At 40.4% G+C, this 19453-nt stretch overlaps 2 protein-coding genes across 2 annotated transcripts in view; both read left to right on the plus strand.

Moving 5' to 3' along the window:
- The window catches only part of LOC306774986 (frizzled-3-like), a 30278-nt gene extending 25085 nt beyond the window's left edge, over nucleotides 1–5193 (plus strand). Inside the window, exons 8-11 of the mRNA XM_079265188.1 lie at nucleotides 1232–1380; nucleotides 1834–1948; nucleotides 2467–2630; nucleotides 2710–5193. Coding sequence (XP_079121314.1) covers nucleotides 1232–1380; nucleotides 1834–1948; nucleotides 2467–2630; nucleotides 2710–2932 — 651 coding nt within the window. The 3' untranslated portion in view covers nucleotides 2933–5193. The remainder of the gene's footprint in view (nucleotides 1–1231; nucleotides 1381–1833; nucleotides 1949–2466; nucleotides 2631–2709) is intronic.
- A 1930-nt stretch (nucleotides 5194–7123) lies between these two features.
- Nucleotides 7124–17874, plus strand: kif28 (kinesin family member 28; the record flags this gene model as incomplete). The annotated part of the gene is given in 28 exon segments (XM_079243087.1): nucleotides 7124–7210; nucleotides 7212–7298; nucleotides 8599–8790; nucleotides 8960–9010; nucleotides 9105–9257; nucleotides 9622–9657; nucleotides 9825–9944; nucleotides 11173–11280; nucleotides 11805–11959; nucleotides 12045–12156; nucleotides 12257–12324; nucleotides 12485–12627; nucleotides 12703–12824; nucleotides 13007–13097; nucleotides 13278–13338; nucleotides 14149–14272; nucleotides 14356–14491; nucleotides 14579–14697; nucleotides 14791–14898; nucleotides 14976–15068; nucleotides 15209–15349; nucleotides 15978–16048; nucleotides 16137–16271; nucleotides 16401–16567; nucleotides 16756–16850; nucleotides 17096–17228; nucleotides 17348–17481; nucleotides 17716–17874. Coding segments are annotated over 28 exon segments (3201 nt in total).
- Nucleotides 17875–19453: the final 1579 nt, after the last annotated feature.

Consider the following 19453-nt stretch of genomic DNA (forward strand, 5'->3'; position numbering starts at 1 on the left):
GGCTGGTAGTTAGGTGAGGAGGTATTTGTGGAGGAGGAGACCAAAGTGCAGCACGCACCATTAGCTCAGCTAATGCAGCTTTCCAGTCCAGCTCCACAAAAACTACAATCTCTGTTTCTTTCTTTGTCTCCTTCTCTTACACTCTTTCAGCTGGTTTTCACACACATCCATCTTTCAGTCTATCCCTTCTTCCCCTCTCCTCCCTCTCAGCTGGTGTCTCTTTCTCAGGACTTGCTCAGTCATGCTCTGCTGCCTGTACTCTATAAGGGCTTTGTCACTGTTATGAAGAGCAGTGGGAGTGTGGTGTTTTTATCCAGTCTGGTACTAAATTCATAACCAGATCAGTGTACTTTGTGAAAACATCTCCCCTCCACTCTCTTGTCAGTATACACAAACTGAGACAAGAAGATTTGGTCATTTTTCAGTGTTTAGTATTCTAGTATGACCGTGTGATGGCGTACAACTGTTGGCTAAATTGTAACTTTGCGTGTGGAAGCAGGTGCAGCTGTGTGTGAAGCGTGTCTATATCTGCATGGGACTTTATGAGCACCACTCTCTCATTCAGTTTGGCTTTGTGCACTTTCATGGATATTTATTTGTTTATTTACAAATTTCTTTTTCCTTTGTGAAGACATCTTTCCTCATGATAAGGTGTGTGTGTAATCTTTTGTCGAGAGAAGTGAAACTTGCGAGATGAATTCTGTCTGCATGTGTTGGTGCTCGTTCGACGTGCTCCCTCATTGTAACATCTGGAAAGTCAGTGCAGTGGATGTGGAACAATTCCTACAAGTGGATTTTATATAATGACATTGCATCTTTTTAATGTCTACACTTGCATTAAACCAAGACTAAGAAGTGCTGTAAACTCCTGCCCTCTACTGGGAGAAACGCCACAATTCAAGTCCAGTTGTGCAACGAAACTGCAGCTCAGCTGCTTCAGCAGCTGAGTTGTTTTAAGATTAGCTCTCCTCTTTAATCATTCAGAATGACTGACTGGGCTAAAAACATTTGTCAGAGCGGAATAAATGTAATCCCTCAATCTCCTCTTAGTTTCACAGACATCCAAAGCTTCTGTTTCTGTTGAGCCTTTAGAGGAAATATGACACTATTTAAATAATCATTTATCATTGGTGAGCTCATCTCCTGCTGTTTGTTTACATTTAAAACGCTTTCATTTCAGTGATTACTGGATGATTTTCTAATCAATAATTTGTATTTCTGTTCCTGTTAGGTTGAGCAGAAGCGCAGACCAGCCATGGTTTTATTCCTAATAAAATACCTGATGATGCTCGTGGTGGGGATTCCCTCTGTTTTCTGGGTGGGAAGTAAGAAGACCTGTTTTGAGTGGGCCGGTTTCCTGCACGGACGCAGGCGCAAAGAGTAGGAATTCATATTCAGTATATACTTGTAAAAATGTAAAAGTTTAAGTTTGAAAAGCTGGATGTTGAAACTACATCTCCATCAGAGGCTAATGGTATTAGATCAGCGGTGTCCAGCTCCGGTCCTCGAGGGCCACAATCCTGCAGGTTTTCCATGCATCCCTGCTAAAAAAACATGTCACTCAAAAGAATCAGTCATTGTGCAGACCTTCATTGGCTATTGGATCCGTTTAATGGAAGCCAGGTGTGTTGAAACAGGGATACATCAAAAGGCTGCAGGACCGACTTTGGACACCCCTTTGTTATAGATAGTAGCTGTTTTCCATTTAAGCAAATAAAAGCAGATATGAATTTTGATTCTTGCATGCAAACATTCTGCTTCTCTTTACTTGTAGGACATTTAATATCCTTTTATCCTCTTACTACTTCCCTTCCTCACCTGTCTTGTCTGCAGCAGTGGGGTGAATGAGTCCCGTCAGGTGCTGCAAGAGCAGCCGGACTTTGCCCAGTCGCTACTGCGTGAACCAAACACCCCGATCATCAGAAAATCCAGGGGGACATCCACTCAGGTGGGTCTGCAAGCAGCAGGGAGGAATCACTCTTGCTCTCAGACTTGATACAAAAGATAATCAGAAATAGTTTATACATAGGAGAACCGTTTTTGTAGCACCGTTGATGAATAAGGCTTTTTGGGATAAATAATAGTGACACATGTGGCTGAACTGTTTCTAGCATATTAGTTGATGATGTCAGTGTTAATATTTTGAATAATCCATAGATATAAAGGCAGGAACCAAACAATATTTTCATGGGATTGATCTGTGCATAAAGTTTAAGACCACCTGTGCAGTTCATAAAGATTTCATAAAGTAAGAACTGATAAAGACTGACGTATACCATAAAAACAATTAAAAAGAGAAAAACTTCATAGTCTTTAGGTACAATTTAGATGCATATAAAGATCCGAGGTGTCAACCCCGCCCCCCCCCCCAGGACCTGAGTTATGATGAGAAAGGGGCAGACGTGTGACAAATGATCATCACGCAATAACAGCTTTACATAAAAACCATCTTTCGTCCCTCTGCAGGGCACTTCCACTCATGCCTCCTCCACCCACTTGGCAGCACTGGAGGACCTCGAAGAACCAGTTAGAACTCACCATGGACACGCTGCGTCAACTAGGAGCAAGGCCAGCAGCGTCCACAGCAAGGCCAGCTACCATGGCAGCCTGCACCGCACCCGAGATGACAGGTTGAACCCACATTGCTCAGCAACTCTTCACTCCCTTCGCTTTGCTTGTCTCTCACATTTCTATCTCCTCCCATTTTAGGAGCAACTCTGTGACTTACAGAGGACCAGAAGAGCGCAGTTTCCATGGTAGCATGTCCTGTCTCGACCACCCGCTCTCTACTCACAGCAGCCTGCATAAAATAGACAGTCGCTCGAGACACAGCAGCCAGCGTGACATATCCGAGGCACCGCTTACCCTCATCACACACGGAACGTCAGCAAATGACAGTCGGGCGGCTGAGAAGGATGGCACCAGCGCCTGAGAGGGATCACCAGTTCTTACACAAAAGAAATCTGATGATTTGTCCTCAGCAGATGCAGAGTTTGAGGATGCAGAATGTATCTGTGACTCCTGTGGAGGGGGATTTTGGTTTTGAGCTCTTTATGGTTATTTGTGAGCTGTGCAGCTACATGCTAAGTCCAGTCAGGGACCACGACTGATGTGTTGTAGATTCACTGTGAGCTGGACTCTGATTGCTTTGTTAAAGAGTCAAACCAACATAAGGAATCCCCCTCCTCAGTCTTACGGTGCCATGAGTGCCACTCGAAGGCATTATTCAGAGAAAACTAGAGGTGTTCTCTGTTTGATGAAAGGCTAAATTTGTAACTGGGACTCCAGTTTGGTCTTGACATTGGTCCTGCATCTGAGTATGGTGGCATTGTTTCCAAATCCTCAGCTTGCAAAATATACATGATTTATGTTAAATATGTGAACACTGCCGAGTATTTCTTATGTAATACCTGAAACCGGCTTATCTGCTTTGTGGGAAATGTATCTTATGAAACTGACTTGTTTGTTCTGCAACTCTTTATGATGTTTGTCTTTGCGTGGCTTCTGAGACAAGCATGGGCCTAATGTGAAATCGTGGACCTTTTCGTCGTTTTGTGAAATATTTTTATACTGTGAAAATTGCCGGCTGCCGAAAGCTTTGATGCGCGTGTGTGTGTGTGTGTGTGTGTGTGTGTGTGTGTGTGTGTGTGTGTGTGTGTGTGTGTGTTTGCGCGTGTGCGTGTGTGTGTGTGTGTGTGAGAGGGAGAGAAATGGAGACATCAGTAGTGATGCTTTTAAACTTTAATTTGCCCCACTAGCTTCAAAGAGGGACCTAAAAGATGAACAATGGTTGTTTCATAGTCGGAGGTAAAATGACACAGACGTGGGTGTGTGATAGGATCTGGAATATCTGCCCGCCTACATGTACAGATCTGTCAAATCTGTTATAGAACAGATGCTTTCATTTGGCAAAGAAAGACAAGGCAGCTTTAGAGACCAACGAGATAACAGTTTGTTCAACCACTGTGTGTTCAGTGTTGGATTGTTATATCTTGACAAAAAGAAGAAGAAAAAAGGATCTAAAACATGCCGCATGTTGCTTTGTGAAGCCATATGTGAGCTGCTGAAGGCTGGCGAACAATCAGAGTTGTGAAACTTCCAGCCAGGTATCCTTCAGTGCGACATTGACTGGAGTTTGATATAAATCTAGAAACTAATGACTGCTAACACTGATACATGGATGAGGCTGACAGGCTGTACTGGGATGGGTGTGGGGCTTTTCTCTTCTATGATATTCACCACTGTACTTGATGTGGACCTGAACAGCTCCCATACATGCTCTGTGCTTATGTGTTACTTCTCTTCAGACGTGGAACGCGAGTTTACCAGAAGTGGTGCCGAAAACAAACTGGAGAAGCTTTCAATGTGCTTATTTCACTCTAATGTTCATTTTCTGCTCGTAAAGTGCTTATTGTGTGTGTTTTTCTGTAGGTTGTGTTTGCTTCCTAATCCTCCAAGACTTTACTAACCTACCTCACTTTTACCCTCAGCCTTCTCTGTACCTGCATGCACATAACTGGGTGCATTTTAGAGAAGAAAGGAGCAGTCAACACATGCAAACGGTGGTGCTTATCATAAGCCTGTCCTGCACTTGGCTTTGTGGTTTTCATGTCTACCTCTTCAGTTCTATCTTCTGCCTCTCCTACTGTATCTTGCAGTTTTCAACACTACGTTTGTTGCAATTATGAGATTTTAGTTTACAATTTGAACTGACCAGTATAATAAAATTTGAAACAAGATGACAGCTTTTCAAACGGTTGAAAAGAAATCAAATAATTTTAAATGATGTAGAGATATATTTCTTAGTCTTACCCAAAAGGTAAATTAATTAAACAAGTAAAGGCGGTGATGATTTGGCTAAATGATTACACAACTATGTAATAAGTGACCAGCTGCCGCCTGTAAACTTGCCTGCCTTCATGTTGTACATAGAGTTTCTGTACTGTGTGGTGACTAATCTGCCTTCTGCCAGTGTTCCTGTACATAAATCCACACTGATCTTTCTTTTTGGGACCTACAGCATCTGTCTGTACTCTTATAACTGCTTAGAAACACTAACCGCTGTGCTTTTACCTCAAACTGGGACTCATTAGACAGAAACACTGCAGTACAGAAGTCAACACAACCATCGCCTGAGCACTTCACCATTAATGTTAACCTTTCACCGTGAGACGTGAGGAAGAAGAGCTCTTCTTGCTCCTTTGTGTCGTATTGTGATAAGGCCTCATGGTGAGCTGCAGTAGCTTGAAAATGTCTCATGATCAGTGATGGTTCTAAAACATAATGATGTGAAAATTTAAACTTGTACTTGACTTTTAATTTATTTGCAGTTTGGAACTGTGACAACGTCTTTTACATGCAGTCTAATAAACTTTTTGTAGACTTCACTTTGTTTCTGGTTGACTACTGATTCTGCAACACCTGGACAGATGTGATCAGTGTTACACATCATGGAGAGTATGTATGACAGCTGTGAATGAAAGGACTTTTTCTAAACTACTGCTTATCAATGCATCAGATTTGATTCCTGCACTCGCAACTGAAAATATTTACAAGCATAGGAAATAAAAAAATCAAATATGCACTTGTGAAAAATTCTCGACAGACTGTATCCGGAACATGTATACTTCTGTATACATGTTCCAGAGAGCATGTATACAGTAGTTCACAGTGCAGTGCAGGAGATGTTCCACATATAAACCAGTGAGACGTGACAGCAGTAAGGTCCTCCAGTCAGCTGTGTGGGAGTGATGGTGCAGGAGGAAGCAGCAGCCAGAAATATGGCCTGTTTGTGGGACTTGAGTATTTATATTTTTTTAATGGTAACAAACATCAGATTTTACGGTGCTGTGTATGTTTTAGTTGCCATTCCTGCTTGTGTTCAGTTGCTCCTTTAGATGGTGACTCAGTCTTTAGTAAAGGATAAACACATTTACAATCCTCCTGTCTTGTTGGATGGCTCCTACTGCTCAGGTGAGCTCTGCAAAGCCCACAGGCTGCAACACACACACACACACACATATTTATGTGTTTACACAATGTTTGGTGTTTTAGCTGTAAACTCTTGTTGGATCACTTGACACCGTGACTTCAAATGTCCTCTGCAGTCATCCTCACTGGACAGAAACACTTAGCAGCAGTTTTCAGTGACACTTTCTCTTTCACCTGGATACAACCACTGGCTAAAATCTAAAATCTGACCTACTTCATGTTCATTCAAGTTTCTCTTTTTCTTTATTTCATCATTTTTTGCCTTTATTTGTATCAATAAAATTTGAAATTGTAATTAATACTATTTTTTTTGTCAGATTAAGTACATGAAGAAAAAAATTTAGTCCTTTGTCTTAAATATAATTTTTGAATTTGTAGCTATATAATAAAACATCTTAATATTATAATTATTTGACGCCATCTGTGGGATGATTTTACTTTTTTCAGGGGATGTATATTCATCATATCTTAACATGATAATCTTTTCTGTAGGTAGCAATAGTGAGTCTTGATCTGGTCTCAAACATCATGTGAGAACTGGAATACACACAGTTGATGATGGACAACAACAGTTACCTTTGAAGGAACTAAACTTGTAAATGTAAACATGTAAATAGCCTGCTAAACTTTTCCATGTTATAGAAATGGGTTAAATGATTAAATATGATAATCAGACCCTATTTGAACATCCGATCATGTTATCGTTGGTGGTAGTTTTATATCTAATCTGAAATAGAAACATTTTCTAAAAAAGCAGACATAAATGGACTGGTACCTGTTTATATGGGACTCTGCTGGGGATCTGCATCTCTTCTATAATTTATATCGTCAGACCAGGTGAAAGTGAAACCAGCCAATTCTGCAATGCTCTATAAACAAAGAAGGAAAACAGAATGCAGCTACATATTATGCGATAAACCATGATGATTGTTGAACTATATCAAAATACTCCACTGTACATATCACATGTGGCGTTATTTTAGCGTTCATAAACACTCTAGTTTTTTTTTTTTTTTTACACTTGACATGTTTATGGCAGCTTCACAATTTTAACAATTAAACAAATGCATCATCTTTTCAGTTTCACATAGTTTCTATGTCAGTGTGTCCACCAGCATCCCTGACAATGTCCATGTCACCATGTAACTCGACACAGCATCGTGTTGTTCTGTGTGAAGGAGCTGATCGCTCAGTCTGCCTGTCTCCTCCACCGACAACCTGCCAGCTGCATCATGAGAGCTAAAGCCTCCGACATGCACAGTAAGGACTGTGTCAAAGTGGCTGTCAGGGTGCGACCATTCAACAAGGTCAGGTATCAGTCATCTGTTTTTGAATGCATTTCACTCGATATATGTGTGTTAATGATAATGTAATATTCTTTCTCTCCCCCCAATAAGTTGGGATGCTGTGTTAGGTGTGACAAACTGATGATTCAAACTGTAAATCATTTTAATACTTGGTTAAAAACAGACAGTTTATTAACAGATTGGTGGGACAAGTCAACAGAGGGGCTTGATATATTGAATAGCATTTTAATTATAATCTGGAAATATTGAGGCACAAAGGAAAATAACTGCTGCCATTTTAAGTGATTTTTTTCTTTTATATATTGGAGGTCAGCTTCAAAACAATTAAGTCATAAGGAATATGTTATATGCACCTAATATTTCCTGTGAGTGATAGGTCTCATATGCAGACAGATAAATTACACACCTGGACTCTTTTACTTTCAAGCTGTGCAGTTGTAATGGTTGACAGTGTCTTGATGAAATAAAAAAAGCTTTTTCATGGCAGGTTTTTAAAGTTTATCTTTCATTCTTAAGTGAAGTGATGTGGCACCTGGCAAATGTATGTCAGTTAAAACATTAAAACTTACTTTAAGCCACGTTGTATGGTGAAAAAAGTGCAAAATATCAAATTAAAACATCATGTTTAGACCATTTGAGACCACGGGCTTACATTTCTCATTATCCATCACAGTTTGCACCCACGTTGAGTTTGTATTAAAGCAGCAGGAAGAAACCATTAATGAGCTCATTAATGGTTTTCCCCTCTCTTTGTGATGAAACAAAGTGAAAAATTCCACCACTCAAGTTTTGCAGTAAGGCTGGTTAAATTGTATGACATACTGAAGCTTTTTATATCATGTCAGCTGATGTTTGTATCTCTCTGGTAACCTGGCAACCATTTGTAACACCATGTATTTTGCTTCAGCAAGACTTGAACTACTGTTTTTTTGCATGTGTGACACGCTTTTTACATACTTGTTTACCTGTCGTTTCTCTCCTCAAGGCTTTTTAAGACTCAGGTGGCTTAAATGGAAAACCAAAAGTTTGGTGTTAGATTTCAGTTTCACTAAAACTGTGAAATGCCACCTGAACTTTGTTGTATGAGAGCTCTTATGTGTGTTGTTAAAATGTTTAACTGTTGCAAAAATATATCATCATCATATTTACATCAAGCATACCTTCATTTTTCTGTGGTCTAAATCCCACTTAAACCATTTCAAACAGATGAGAAACAATTTCTTTTAGTCATGGCTCTACTTCAGAGTGATGTCTGCAGTGTAACGCCGAGGTGTCTTTAAACGCGTCGTCCTTCTCACAGAGAGAGAAGGATGCAGGGAGCCGCTGTGTCGTCTCCATGGTTTCAACCTCCATCAGCATCCAGGACCCACGTGACTCTCAGAACCGACGGTCGTTTTGTTTTGATTATGCCTACTGGTCCCACAGTGGCTTCACGAGAAACCACAGTGGTCTTTACATTCCTGATGAGCCTGGAGGACGGTACGCTGACCAGGTTAGCGCTGAGACAACCAGTTAGAACAGATATATGCATTAATTACACCCAAACAAACATACTGAACATTAACAATTTGAAATTTTATTTTGTTTAAACTTAATTCAATACTGCTCATCCAGAAAAGATTTTTTTAGTGATTATGATGATACACGGTGTCATTTATCAGGACAGAGTTTTCCAGGATCTGGGAGAAGGAATACTGGAGAATGCTCTTCAGGTACTAAACACAGCATGTTCCTCTTCATCATCTAAAATCAGAACACCATACCAGTACTGCTGTAACAATGAAAGCCTTGAAACAACATCTACAGGGTTACAACGCCACATTATTAGCGTATGGACAGACTGGCTCTGGGAAAAGTTACTCGATGATGGGCTATGGGCCCAACAAGGGCCTGGTTCCTAAACTCTGTGATCGACTGTTTCAAGCCATCAGAGAAAACCAAGAAAACAGACAATGTCAGGTAAAGAAGACATAACCAGACTCCTTAGTGGATGTATGAAATCAGTGCCGTATGACTTTCTGTCATCAAGAATCTATTCTATTCTATTCTACAGTCGTTTAGCAGACGCTTTTATCCAAAGCTACTTACATAGATCAGCTGAATTTCTTGAAACCCAGCGGAAGAGTAAAATATTGATAGGGGAGGAATTAAATACATTTTAATATTTATGTGGATCTTTATTTCATCAGGGAAAAATTCAAACATATAGCATTAATGCTGGTGGAAGAAGCCGTCTCAAAATGCTGCACTAGGGCTTAATGATACAGTAGAGCAGTCATGGAAAATTTTATAAAAATGTTCTTTGTTCTTGATATGTTTGCAGGTCTTTTTCAGCATGCTGGAAATCTACAATGAACAGGTAACAGTAGAAATATCAGTTTTATTCCTGGTTCTTCTTTCTTCGTGGAATTTTTTTCTCATGATATTTTTATATGTGTAACACAGTTTGTTTCTCTGGATATCACTTGTCACTGTCGATAACCCCATGGCCTCTACTGCCGTATCTTTTCTCTCCTCTTAATCCAGGTGGTTGACTTGCTGTCTCGGGGGTCTCGTACACCATGCGGACTTCGAGTCAGAGAGGAGCAGCAAAGAGGCTTCTACGTGGAAGGTCTCCGTACAATCCCCTGTGAGAGTGCACCACAGGTAAAAACAAAAAAAAGAAAAAAGAAAGAAGTTCCATGGACACTAAATATAGCCAAAGACAGATTTTTTTTTGGGGGGGAAGGGTGACTTAAATTTCACTCTGTCTTCAACAGACTAAATTATGTCATATTGCTGGTCAGTTTTGTATTTACTCAGCTATTATAATCAGCAGTTAACATGAATTATGCATGAATTATTAAGAAACGGCATCATGTTTTGTTTTTTAGTTTTATTTGTGCACACTAATGTTTTTTATATTTTATACCAATCATATTTATTTTTATTTCATTTGAAATTTCAAAAAATATTGAAAACATGTTTACATATTTTACAATGTGAATATTCTATAGAAATAAAGCAATATTTTTTTTAATTTTCTTGTTTATCACCAATGCATATTTAGCAGTTACCATGTATGGATATACAGATGATTCCCTGATGTCTACTAAAGTAGCAAATGTGCAAATATACCATCCTCATCCATAAAGAAACAGCTAAACAGCTGTCAAATAGGTGTCCACTGTAGGGAACATGATGCATGAAAGAGTTTAAACATAAAGACAAGCTGATCGTTCTTATTTCTGCAAATTTTAATGTCAGGTTTTATTATCGCAGTTAAAAGACAGTTGACACTAAAATGTCATCTGTATGCACAGTAAAATAAGGCTGTTTTAACATCTGGCTGCTCTTAATTTCAGCACGTTCATACTGTCACAAGCAAGTCTCATGATGTCTTATACTAAATAAAGAGTGGAGTTCAAGTTTTGTTTGTGTTTGAGAGTAAAAAGAATGTAGTAGTTCAATCATCAATTTCTGATTTATTTTTTGGCCTCAAAAAACAAAGAAAATCCCTACTGACAGAGAAACTCACATACACAGTTTCTCAGTAAAGAGTTTGTCTCAGACAGATGGCAGCAGAGCTGAACTCGCTCCTTTTAAAAGTCTGCAGCAGAAGAATGTTTAGTATTAAACTGATAACCTGATAAGACGTTAAAATGTTTCATTTCTATAAAGCTTCATTTTTATAGACCATTACTGTGTTTTGTTTTGATAATTTTTTTTCTTCCAGAAAGAATAGATCAACTGAAAGATAAATTTCCTTTCAACACTCTTTGTTGGGTGATGTGAAGGTTTATTTTGTTAGCCACATAAATCCCACACCATGCTTTACATGAGAAAAGTTGTTCTGTGGTGAGAGCGGGATATGATTTGTGAAATGTTGCTGTAGGTGGAGCAGCTGATGGAGCAGGGTACCAGGACTCGAACCACAGCTGCTACTCACATGAATGCCAACAGCAGTCGCTCACACATGCTCATTATCCTCCAGCTCAAACAGGTAAACTCCCTTTCATGCGTTTTCAGTAAAGGCTCTTTTCCTAAATGAAAACACACAGCTAGTCCAGGAAAATGTAGTTTCATCAGATTTTTTTAGATTAATGTCATCAAGTTCTTTTTTAAAAACTCAATGTGAACCTGTTGCTAAACAAAAACAAGGTCTTTTTCTTTTTGTAAGACATACTGTAGGTATTTCCAACTGATATTGTAGCTTGACCCAACAGAGCCCAGCGTGACATTGATGTCTACAGTTTCTGCGACATCTGGCATCACTTCAAAATCCTGTCAAACATAATCTTATACTTATTTCTGCCTCCTATTAGATGCCAGAAAGCAGAAAATTACACTGTAATAATTGTGACATGTCACTTGATAGGATAATAAATGGTAAATATCCCTAAAAAGTGGTTTTAATCTTTTTTTTTTTTTTTACATTTTGTTAAAGGAACAAAATAGGGTCGGGTCTTCAAGGGTTAAAATTAAATGGTGATGACATTTATTTAAATGGTTGAAACTTCCTGTCAGATTTTCTCTAAAGAGAGCATCACGAAGCAGTCCAACATTAACCTGGTGGACCTGGCGGGCAGCGAGCGCCAGCGGTCATCAGGGTCAGAGGCTGACAGACTCAAAGAGGGCACGGCCATCAACCTGAGCCTCACCACCCTGGGAAACGTCATCAGGTTGGCTTACTGCCTAGCTTCGCTTGTCTCCCATGTGGTTTGGTTGGACAGTGGTTTCCACATGCTGTCCTCTTGTCTCTTCCAGCTCTTTGGCTGACATGGCGGTGGGAAAGAAAGTCGTCCATATTCCTTACAGAGACTCCGTCCTCACCAAGTTGCTGCAGTCTGCTCTAGGAGGCAACAGCCGCACTGTCATGGTGATGCTTTTTACAAACTGATTCAAAGTGAACACGATATTAATTTAACAAAAACTTACAGGTGAATGAAGTAATTGATCATTTGACATTAATATTCAAGATTGCTGCATTAAGCCCCGCCGATATCTGCTATGAGGAGTCTCTCTCCACCCTCCGCTACGCTGAGAGGTACAGTAGCTCCATCACACAGAATGAAATCATTGTATCTTTTACTTATTTTCCTTAGATTGCACATTTCTGACATTTATTTTCTACTTCCCTTGACTTTGTAAATTCTATTATGGCTGGTTTTAAGTCCTTGTCTGTCTACCTGCTTCCACATCTTCAGAGCAAAGCGTATCCAGAACCGGGCCGTGGTGAATGAGAGCCCCACAGAGCGCCTCATTAAAGAGCTGAAGGCAGAGAACGCCAGACTGCTGCAGCGGCTGAGCCGGATGGGCCAGGAAGGACGCAGGGCCAGCAACGAGACCAGTAAGAATCAAACTTGCTGAACTGAGCACAACAGGTTTCATCAGGTCAAAGGTTAACACTTGTGTTTGTATTCAGAGGAGCTTCGTCAGCTGCTGACTCACAACGAGCTCCAGATAAGAGCCATTCAGACACTGTGGGAACAACATCTGCAAGAGGCCCTGAAAGACTGGGAGCAGCAGTATGCCAACATCACACAGGTTTAAAAACACTTAAAACGACTCGTTTCAAATGAACTTATGAGTGCAGAGTGTAGACAGACTTAATGGCTGTTAAGTTACATACTTGTGTTTCTTTTTAGCAGATATTTTTCATCTCTTAGTCACTGCTTTCTGTCTCCTCCTGGTATTTGTAAATTCCTGCCTCTCCCGCTGATTTTCAGGAGAGGAGGATGATGCAGATGCACCCCTACGTCCTGAACATCAACGAGGATGCTCAACTGTCAGGGGTGGTGAAGCTTTTTATCCAAGAGGGTGAGTTTTTCTGTGTGATAGAAAATGTAAGACATTCATGCTCAATGCTCAGCTGAGCTTTTAGAGAAACGGGGGTGAACACAAACGAATCACAGAACAGTTTCTGTAGATTGCAGCCTGTTTATTACAACTCTGATTTTCAGAAAGGCTGTATTTTACACAATGGTTTTCTTCTACCAGGTGAGTGGGACATCGGACTATGTGACTCGTCCCCAAGATCCATCTCTATCAAAGGTTTAGGGTGAGGGTGTTTTTTTTTCTTTTTTCATTATTACACCAAAACATGATCCTGTAGAACATCACAAACACAGTGAAGTTAGAATAAAGACTGGAAATAACTAAGCTAGATTCGTGAGATTCCATTAATTAATGCATTTGACTGAAGAAATACATCTGTAAACACTCACATCACAGTTTTTCTGCCTTGATAAGACACTAAATTCCATCAAATGCACACATTTCTTAAAAACCTTGAACACACTTCCCAGAAGGTTTGCAAAAAAAAAAAAAAAAAGACTGGACACATTTTTTGCTAACTTGAACACACTTATCACTCATATGGCACTTTCAGAATGTGAACATTATGAGGTAGAATTCAGACTCTGATCCAACCAAGCCAATAAAGCAGCTGAGAAACAGCATCAGTGGTTCAAAATGGATGTCAGGGGAACAGGAGGTCATGTTGACAGGAGGGGACATGAACGTGGACGACAACTAGCCATTGCACCTGGTCCAGAACCCCCCCCCCAGCTTCATGTTGAAGCTGTTGTTTGTTGAGGATTGGATCATTGTTCAGCATTTTTGTGAAAACACAGTGTGAGAAGAGTGTTTTGTATTCTGCAGTGCACTAGTTGTGCTCTGTGTGCTCATTTTGGAAACAAAGTTTAAATTTTGACAATAAAGTGCACTTTGGAATCAAGAGTGCCGTGCTTTGAATCGTGTCCTGATAAAGGGAAAGGGGTGCGGTGTTTTGGGGAATGGATGCTGTTTTACAGGAGCAGTTTTCTTATCTATCAAGTAAAACTGGTGTGGGTGTGTGTTTATGCATCAGGATCCAGGAGCGTCATGCTGTGTTCAGGAATGAACAGCGCCGGGTAACTCTGACTCCTCTCGCAGGGTCAAAGGTCATCATCAATGGGAACGCTGTCTCCCACACAACTGAGCTGCAGCATCTGGTGGGCCTTTGCAGACATAACAATTAGAAGACACAACCTTGTTACATATGACTAAAATGCACAAGTCCAACTTTTTTCTTTAGGATCGTCTTATTCTTGGTTCCAACTCTACCTACCTGTTCATTGGTTATCCATCTGAGAGGGGCGGGGATGACTGGAGCCGCTATGATTACGATTACTTCCAGTCTGAACTGGCTGCTGCTGAGGGCATCCATCTGGGTGTGTGTGAGGATCATTGAGTGGAAGATAAGGAATCTGACCTTTGCAGGGATGTGTGTTGGATGTTATTTATCTGTCTGTGATTAGGTGAGTCGAGCACGGGAAGCAGTCAGACAGACCCCAGTCTGCTAGCCGTCTTCTATGATTATATAAAACTGATGCCCATGGTGGCGGAGGCCAACCAGATGAGCCAGGAACTCAGCAAGGTCTACAGTCTGCTGTCTTTCATGGTTACTATTTTTGCAAATTACATAATATATGTCCAGTGTTGTGGTTTTATGTACCTGCTGTGTTTACAGGGAGTGGAATTTAAGCTGGAGATCAAGAATCTGGCGCTTTCAGACTGTAAAGGTCATGATCTGCAGAAAGACATTGTTATCAGAGTCACCTCTACAGGAAGCAAACAGGTGGAGCTACCGTATATCAGCCACTTTCTCCATCATGTGAAGTTGTTATGGTTACAGGTCTGACATCTGCTTTGCAGGTTTGGATGTGGTCCAAAGCCAAGTTTGTCAACCGCAAGTTTCTGATGGAGGAAGCCTACCAGCAGTACCAGGCTGAGCAGAATGGTGACAACGTTAGTAGGAGTAGGAAGATTGTTTTTCATGATCTTTTGTGATTTGACAAACTTCTCACTGAATTTTTTTTTATTTATTTAAGCAGACAAAGTTCATGTATTAATATATTAATAGAACATTCTGTGCTTCCTGTGGTCAGAGAGCTGATGGGGTACCAGCTGTTGCATTACACAGGGATAAAGACCCGTTCTGGGATCCAGTTGAGCCTCTGCTTCTGGGCACTGCTCACCTTTGGCTTCAGTCTTTAGCCTTCCGAATCCCACTAGAAGAGCAGTTAGAGGTAGGTACTTTAATCAGTTTCTGAAACTACAGTTGTGCTCATATTTATTCATGCCCGCTCATTAAAGAAGGAAAAAAACAGCTGCCTGTAAAATAAGCTGAAATTGGCTAAAGTAATAATAATAAATAAAAAATTTTTGAAAATCATGACATTATTTTCTAATTCTGGTACAATAAAAAAAATATATTTAAAAAAAAAAAGCCAACAAACAAGATAATTTATTACATAGTACATCAATCATAAACTAATATTTTGTTGAACAATCCTTTAATGTTTCCGCGACAGTCAGGTGTTTTCTGTTCCTCTCAGTCAGACTTCTGCACCTGTTCACAGGTATTTTATTCCACCGTTCAATAGAAAAGTGCTCTAATTTGTCCAGGACCCATTTGTTTGTTTGTTTGTTTTTTCAACTCAATTAAATGAAGAAACAGTGTGAAGAAACTTATATTACTAAATTATATTTTTGCAAATTTTTAGTTATTGTTCTTTTTTAAAGTCTCCAGTAATTTGAGTGACTGTTGTAAATTCAGCCTTTTCTTTAATGAAAGGGGATGAATACATATGAGCACAACTGTATTTATTCCCATGACAAATTAATGTAAGACCAACTGATGATGTCCATCTGCAGGTGCTGGGTTCAGAGGGCACGGAGGAGGCCATTCTACAAGCCCAGTTGGTTCCCTGTACTTCCACTGGACTGTATGAAACACTACATACAGTATCTTAGCATTTAGACCTTATAATGCACAGAGAAGGTTTTCAGTGACTAAGCGTTGGGATTTTCCAGTCCTCTAGGTGAAGATGACATCCTGATTGACCCATGCGAGATATTGGGCAGACGAATGGACTTCCAGCTGGTCTTGGATCAGTGTTGTGGGGTTCGCTGGATTATGGAGGCCCGCAATCGAGGGGTTCAGATTGGGTGAGGCAGATGCAGTGGTCGGCAGAGGCCGCATGAAGAGAATTTTGAAGAACAATTCAGCTTTTTTCCTACAAACAGGTTGATACATTTCTGGCTCTTCATCATTTTATCTTTGTACATGTTTGTTAGTTTCAGGTTATTTGACTGTTGCCAGCCTCTGTACACTCCAGCTGTGTGGCACAACGTCAATCCTCTCTTGGACCACCGGGTTCATTTAGCCTCTCTCCACACTTCCCAGCACCTGCTGGATTACCTGCAGAGCAGTGCTGTGGTGCTGGAGCTCTGGGGCCTCCAAGGTGAAGATGAACTTCCAGAATCACTGGAAGTTCTGGTATTATTGTAAGAGTGAGTGGGATTAGATTATGTTATCAGACTGTGTTTGAGAGTCACTCATGCTCCTTCTACACTGGATCATGATGCATGAATAACAAAAATACAGACAGGTGGAAGTGTCATTGGAAACTGTGTTGGCTTTCTGTCTCAGAGGGCTGCACTCACCTGAAATCCTCCCTGGAAGCAGTGAGGATGACTACAGAAGGCATCTTTATCATCGACAACTCAGGTCCACCAGAGGCTTCTGTGAGTTTAATCTTTCACTGGGACTTGTGGTAAATTAAACTAAAAATAATAGAGTAGAATTAAGCTTTTTTTCTACTTGATGTTGCACATAATACTTCTTACCTATTTTTTTTTTTTTTGTCTTTGGAGATGCTGAAAATGTCTGAATCTTTGGTTTAAGTTGGCATCATTAGATACAAAATACTTACCAAAGACTGTAAACACATCAGTATGCATGTGCGTGCGTGCGTGTGTGTGTGTTGCAGCATGTGGACTCTGCAGAGCTCTGCAGTTCAGTAAGAGCTCTCCAACAAGACTTAGAAGAAGTGAAGAGCATCAATGCTTCACTGAGGAAAGAAAATCACAGTCTGAGAGAACAACTGAACACAGCCAGGAGCGGTGACTGAAATACACACATTTCCCTCTCAGTGCCTATCAACAAGCTATATTTTTAACAACTCATGTCTTCTTGCACCACCACTCCTACACAACCACCTTTCCCCCCCCTCTGGTTTCAGCTGGCGAGAGTGGGCGCAGCCGGTCGGTGCGTCCCAGCTGCGATGCAGAATTTGCTCGAGCTCTGAAGGTTTTTTACCACAGCATGACCTCAGTAAGGGGTCAGCTGCAGCGCCTGCGCAGACACAAGCCCAGTGTATGTATCCATGTCTGTCTGCGCTCACATTATTACCATTAAAGCTAAAAGCTCTGAACTTATCAATAGAGATTAAAGTGAACTGGTCCCAGTCCAGCTGATTATTTCACCAATGTGTAGGAGTTATTCAGTTGTTGGTGTTAATACTTATGGTTATATAACCAGATATGTGTCTTACCTAGTTTACCTATGTGCAGCAGTATAAACTGCTTCATCCGTGTTTGTGTTCTCCAGGAAGAGTCGGACCTGCTGGGGCTCAGACTGTTTGTAGATGAGCAGAGTCGTCTGCTGAGAGACTTCTCCGAGCAACTGGAACAAAGCGTCTCAACACTCAAACAAGACGTGGCTGCCATCGTTCGCCGCAAACGGGAGAGATCAGGAATTTGGTCTTAACTCAGGTTTTACTCATTTTCAAAGTATTTATCAAATGGAAAATATGTTTCCTTTCTATTATTGACGCAGAGAGCAAGAAACAAATCTGAGTTATTGATTAAAAACCAAGTTGTTGTTTTTTTTTCTTACAGTTTATAATTTGAGTTGTGCAGCAGAGATCTTGTCTTGGTATCACAATCTTCAGGTGGCAACATTACTCAGCCAGAAACAAGGTCAAGTCTCCAAAATAATACCACTAAATGTGAAAGTAGTTGTGAATACGGCCATGTGACTATGTAAGAAGTCAGAACAAAAATAAACCACATTATGTAAAACTACAGTTCTCAGCTGACAGCAAAAATATCAAGATACTACGGTTGAAACTTTCGCTGTTTCTGCCTTGTCTGTGTCCTCTCCTCTGCTCTCCTGGTGTTTTTCTGCTTATCAGCTTTCCAGGGTTGTATCTCTGTATCTTCCTCTCTACTTCGCTCCTCTTCTTGTGATAAAAGGATGGAAACTGCACAGTTCTGCTGAATTAAAAGTTGGATTTACCGTGTATTAAATAAAAAATAATCCAAAATCAGAGATTTCTTTTTCTTCTTGAATAAGGCAATAAAACTGTTTCATGTTGGTTTCATCATTTTCTTCTTGAAAACATACATTATTGTCCTTCTCTTGTCTGTCCCTTGACTTTGTCTGCTGATCTCTTCTCTATGTAGCTGTTGTAGCTTCCACTTGTTCATCCTTTTTTGAATCCCATATTTTCCTTGAGGGAACTCGGCTGGGAACCACTGGATGAAAGGGTGTCAAACTGAAAAGGTTTAGGCAACTCAGCTGAAGTCCTACAGTCAGTCAGAAAAGCTTCCTATGAAACATTTGTGGGGGTTTTTTGTATTCAATAGCCTTTTAGGATAAAGTGGGTCCAGAGAATGATCAGGTAATTCTTCACTGTGGTTGAGGATGCTCATTGTGCTTAAACATCATAGAAACATTATTTTCTACCTGTTTGGGCAAAAATTTCATGCAGCTGTAAACTGAACATTCTTTAAAAACATTTGTTACACGAGTTGAAGAGTTTTGCAGTGGTATGAACTAATTACTGTGAAACACCTCAAGTAAACTGAATGTTTTGCATTTGTGCATAATCTGTCTTGCTGTAGAACTATTACTTTATTATTACCTAATAGAAATGGTCCTGTGATCATTTCCATACCTGGCATGCAGCGGTTCCTGTCAGATCATTGCTGGTGTCTTTCCTCCTTGGCTCTGTGTTTACAAACATCTAATAAACAAACTGACAAGTCTGCTTTAAAAGGGGGATCACTGTTCAGTGCATCTGATCAGCAGCACTTACACATGACTTTCACTCCGCTGTTTGCAGCAACTTTTAATTCTGCTTGTTGGCACAGTTCTTGTGAAGCAATGACAGGTCATAGCCCGGTGAATCCAACAGAACAACATCCACAAAGAGTAGAGCCCCAATCCTGAGGCCACCAAACCGGATCCCTTCAACGCCTCGGCTGTGCTGAGAAATTCTGTATGTAAAAGTTGCAAACAAAACAGACGATAAAGGGAAGCCTTGGCAGAGTCCAGCCTTCAC

This window comes from Telmatherina bonti (assembly GCF_933228915.1).
Source record: "Telmatherina bonti genome assembly, chromosome: 1".
Taxonomy (NCBI): Eukaryota; Metazoa; Chordata; class Actinopteri; order Atheriniformes; family Telmatherinidae; genus Telmatherina; species Telmatherina bonti.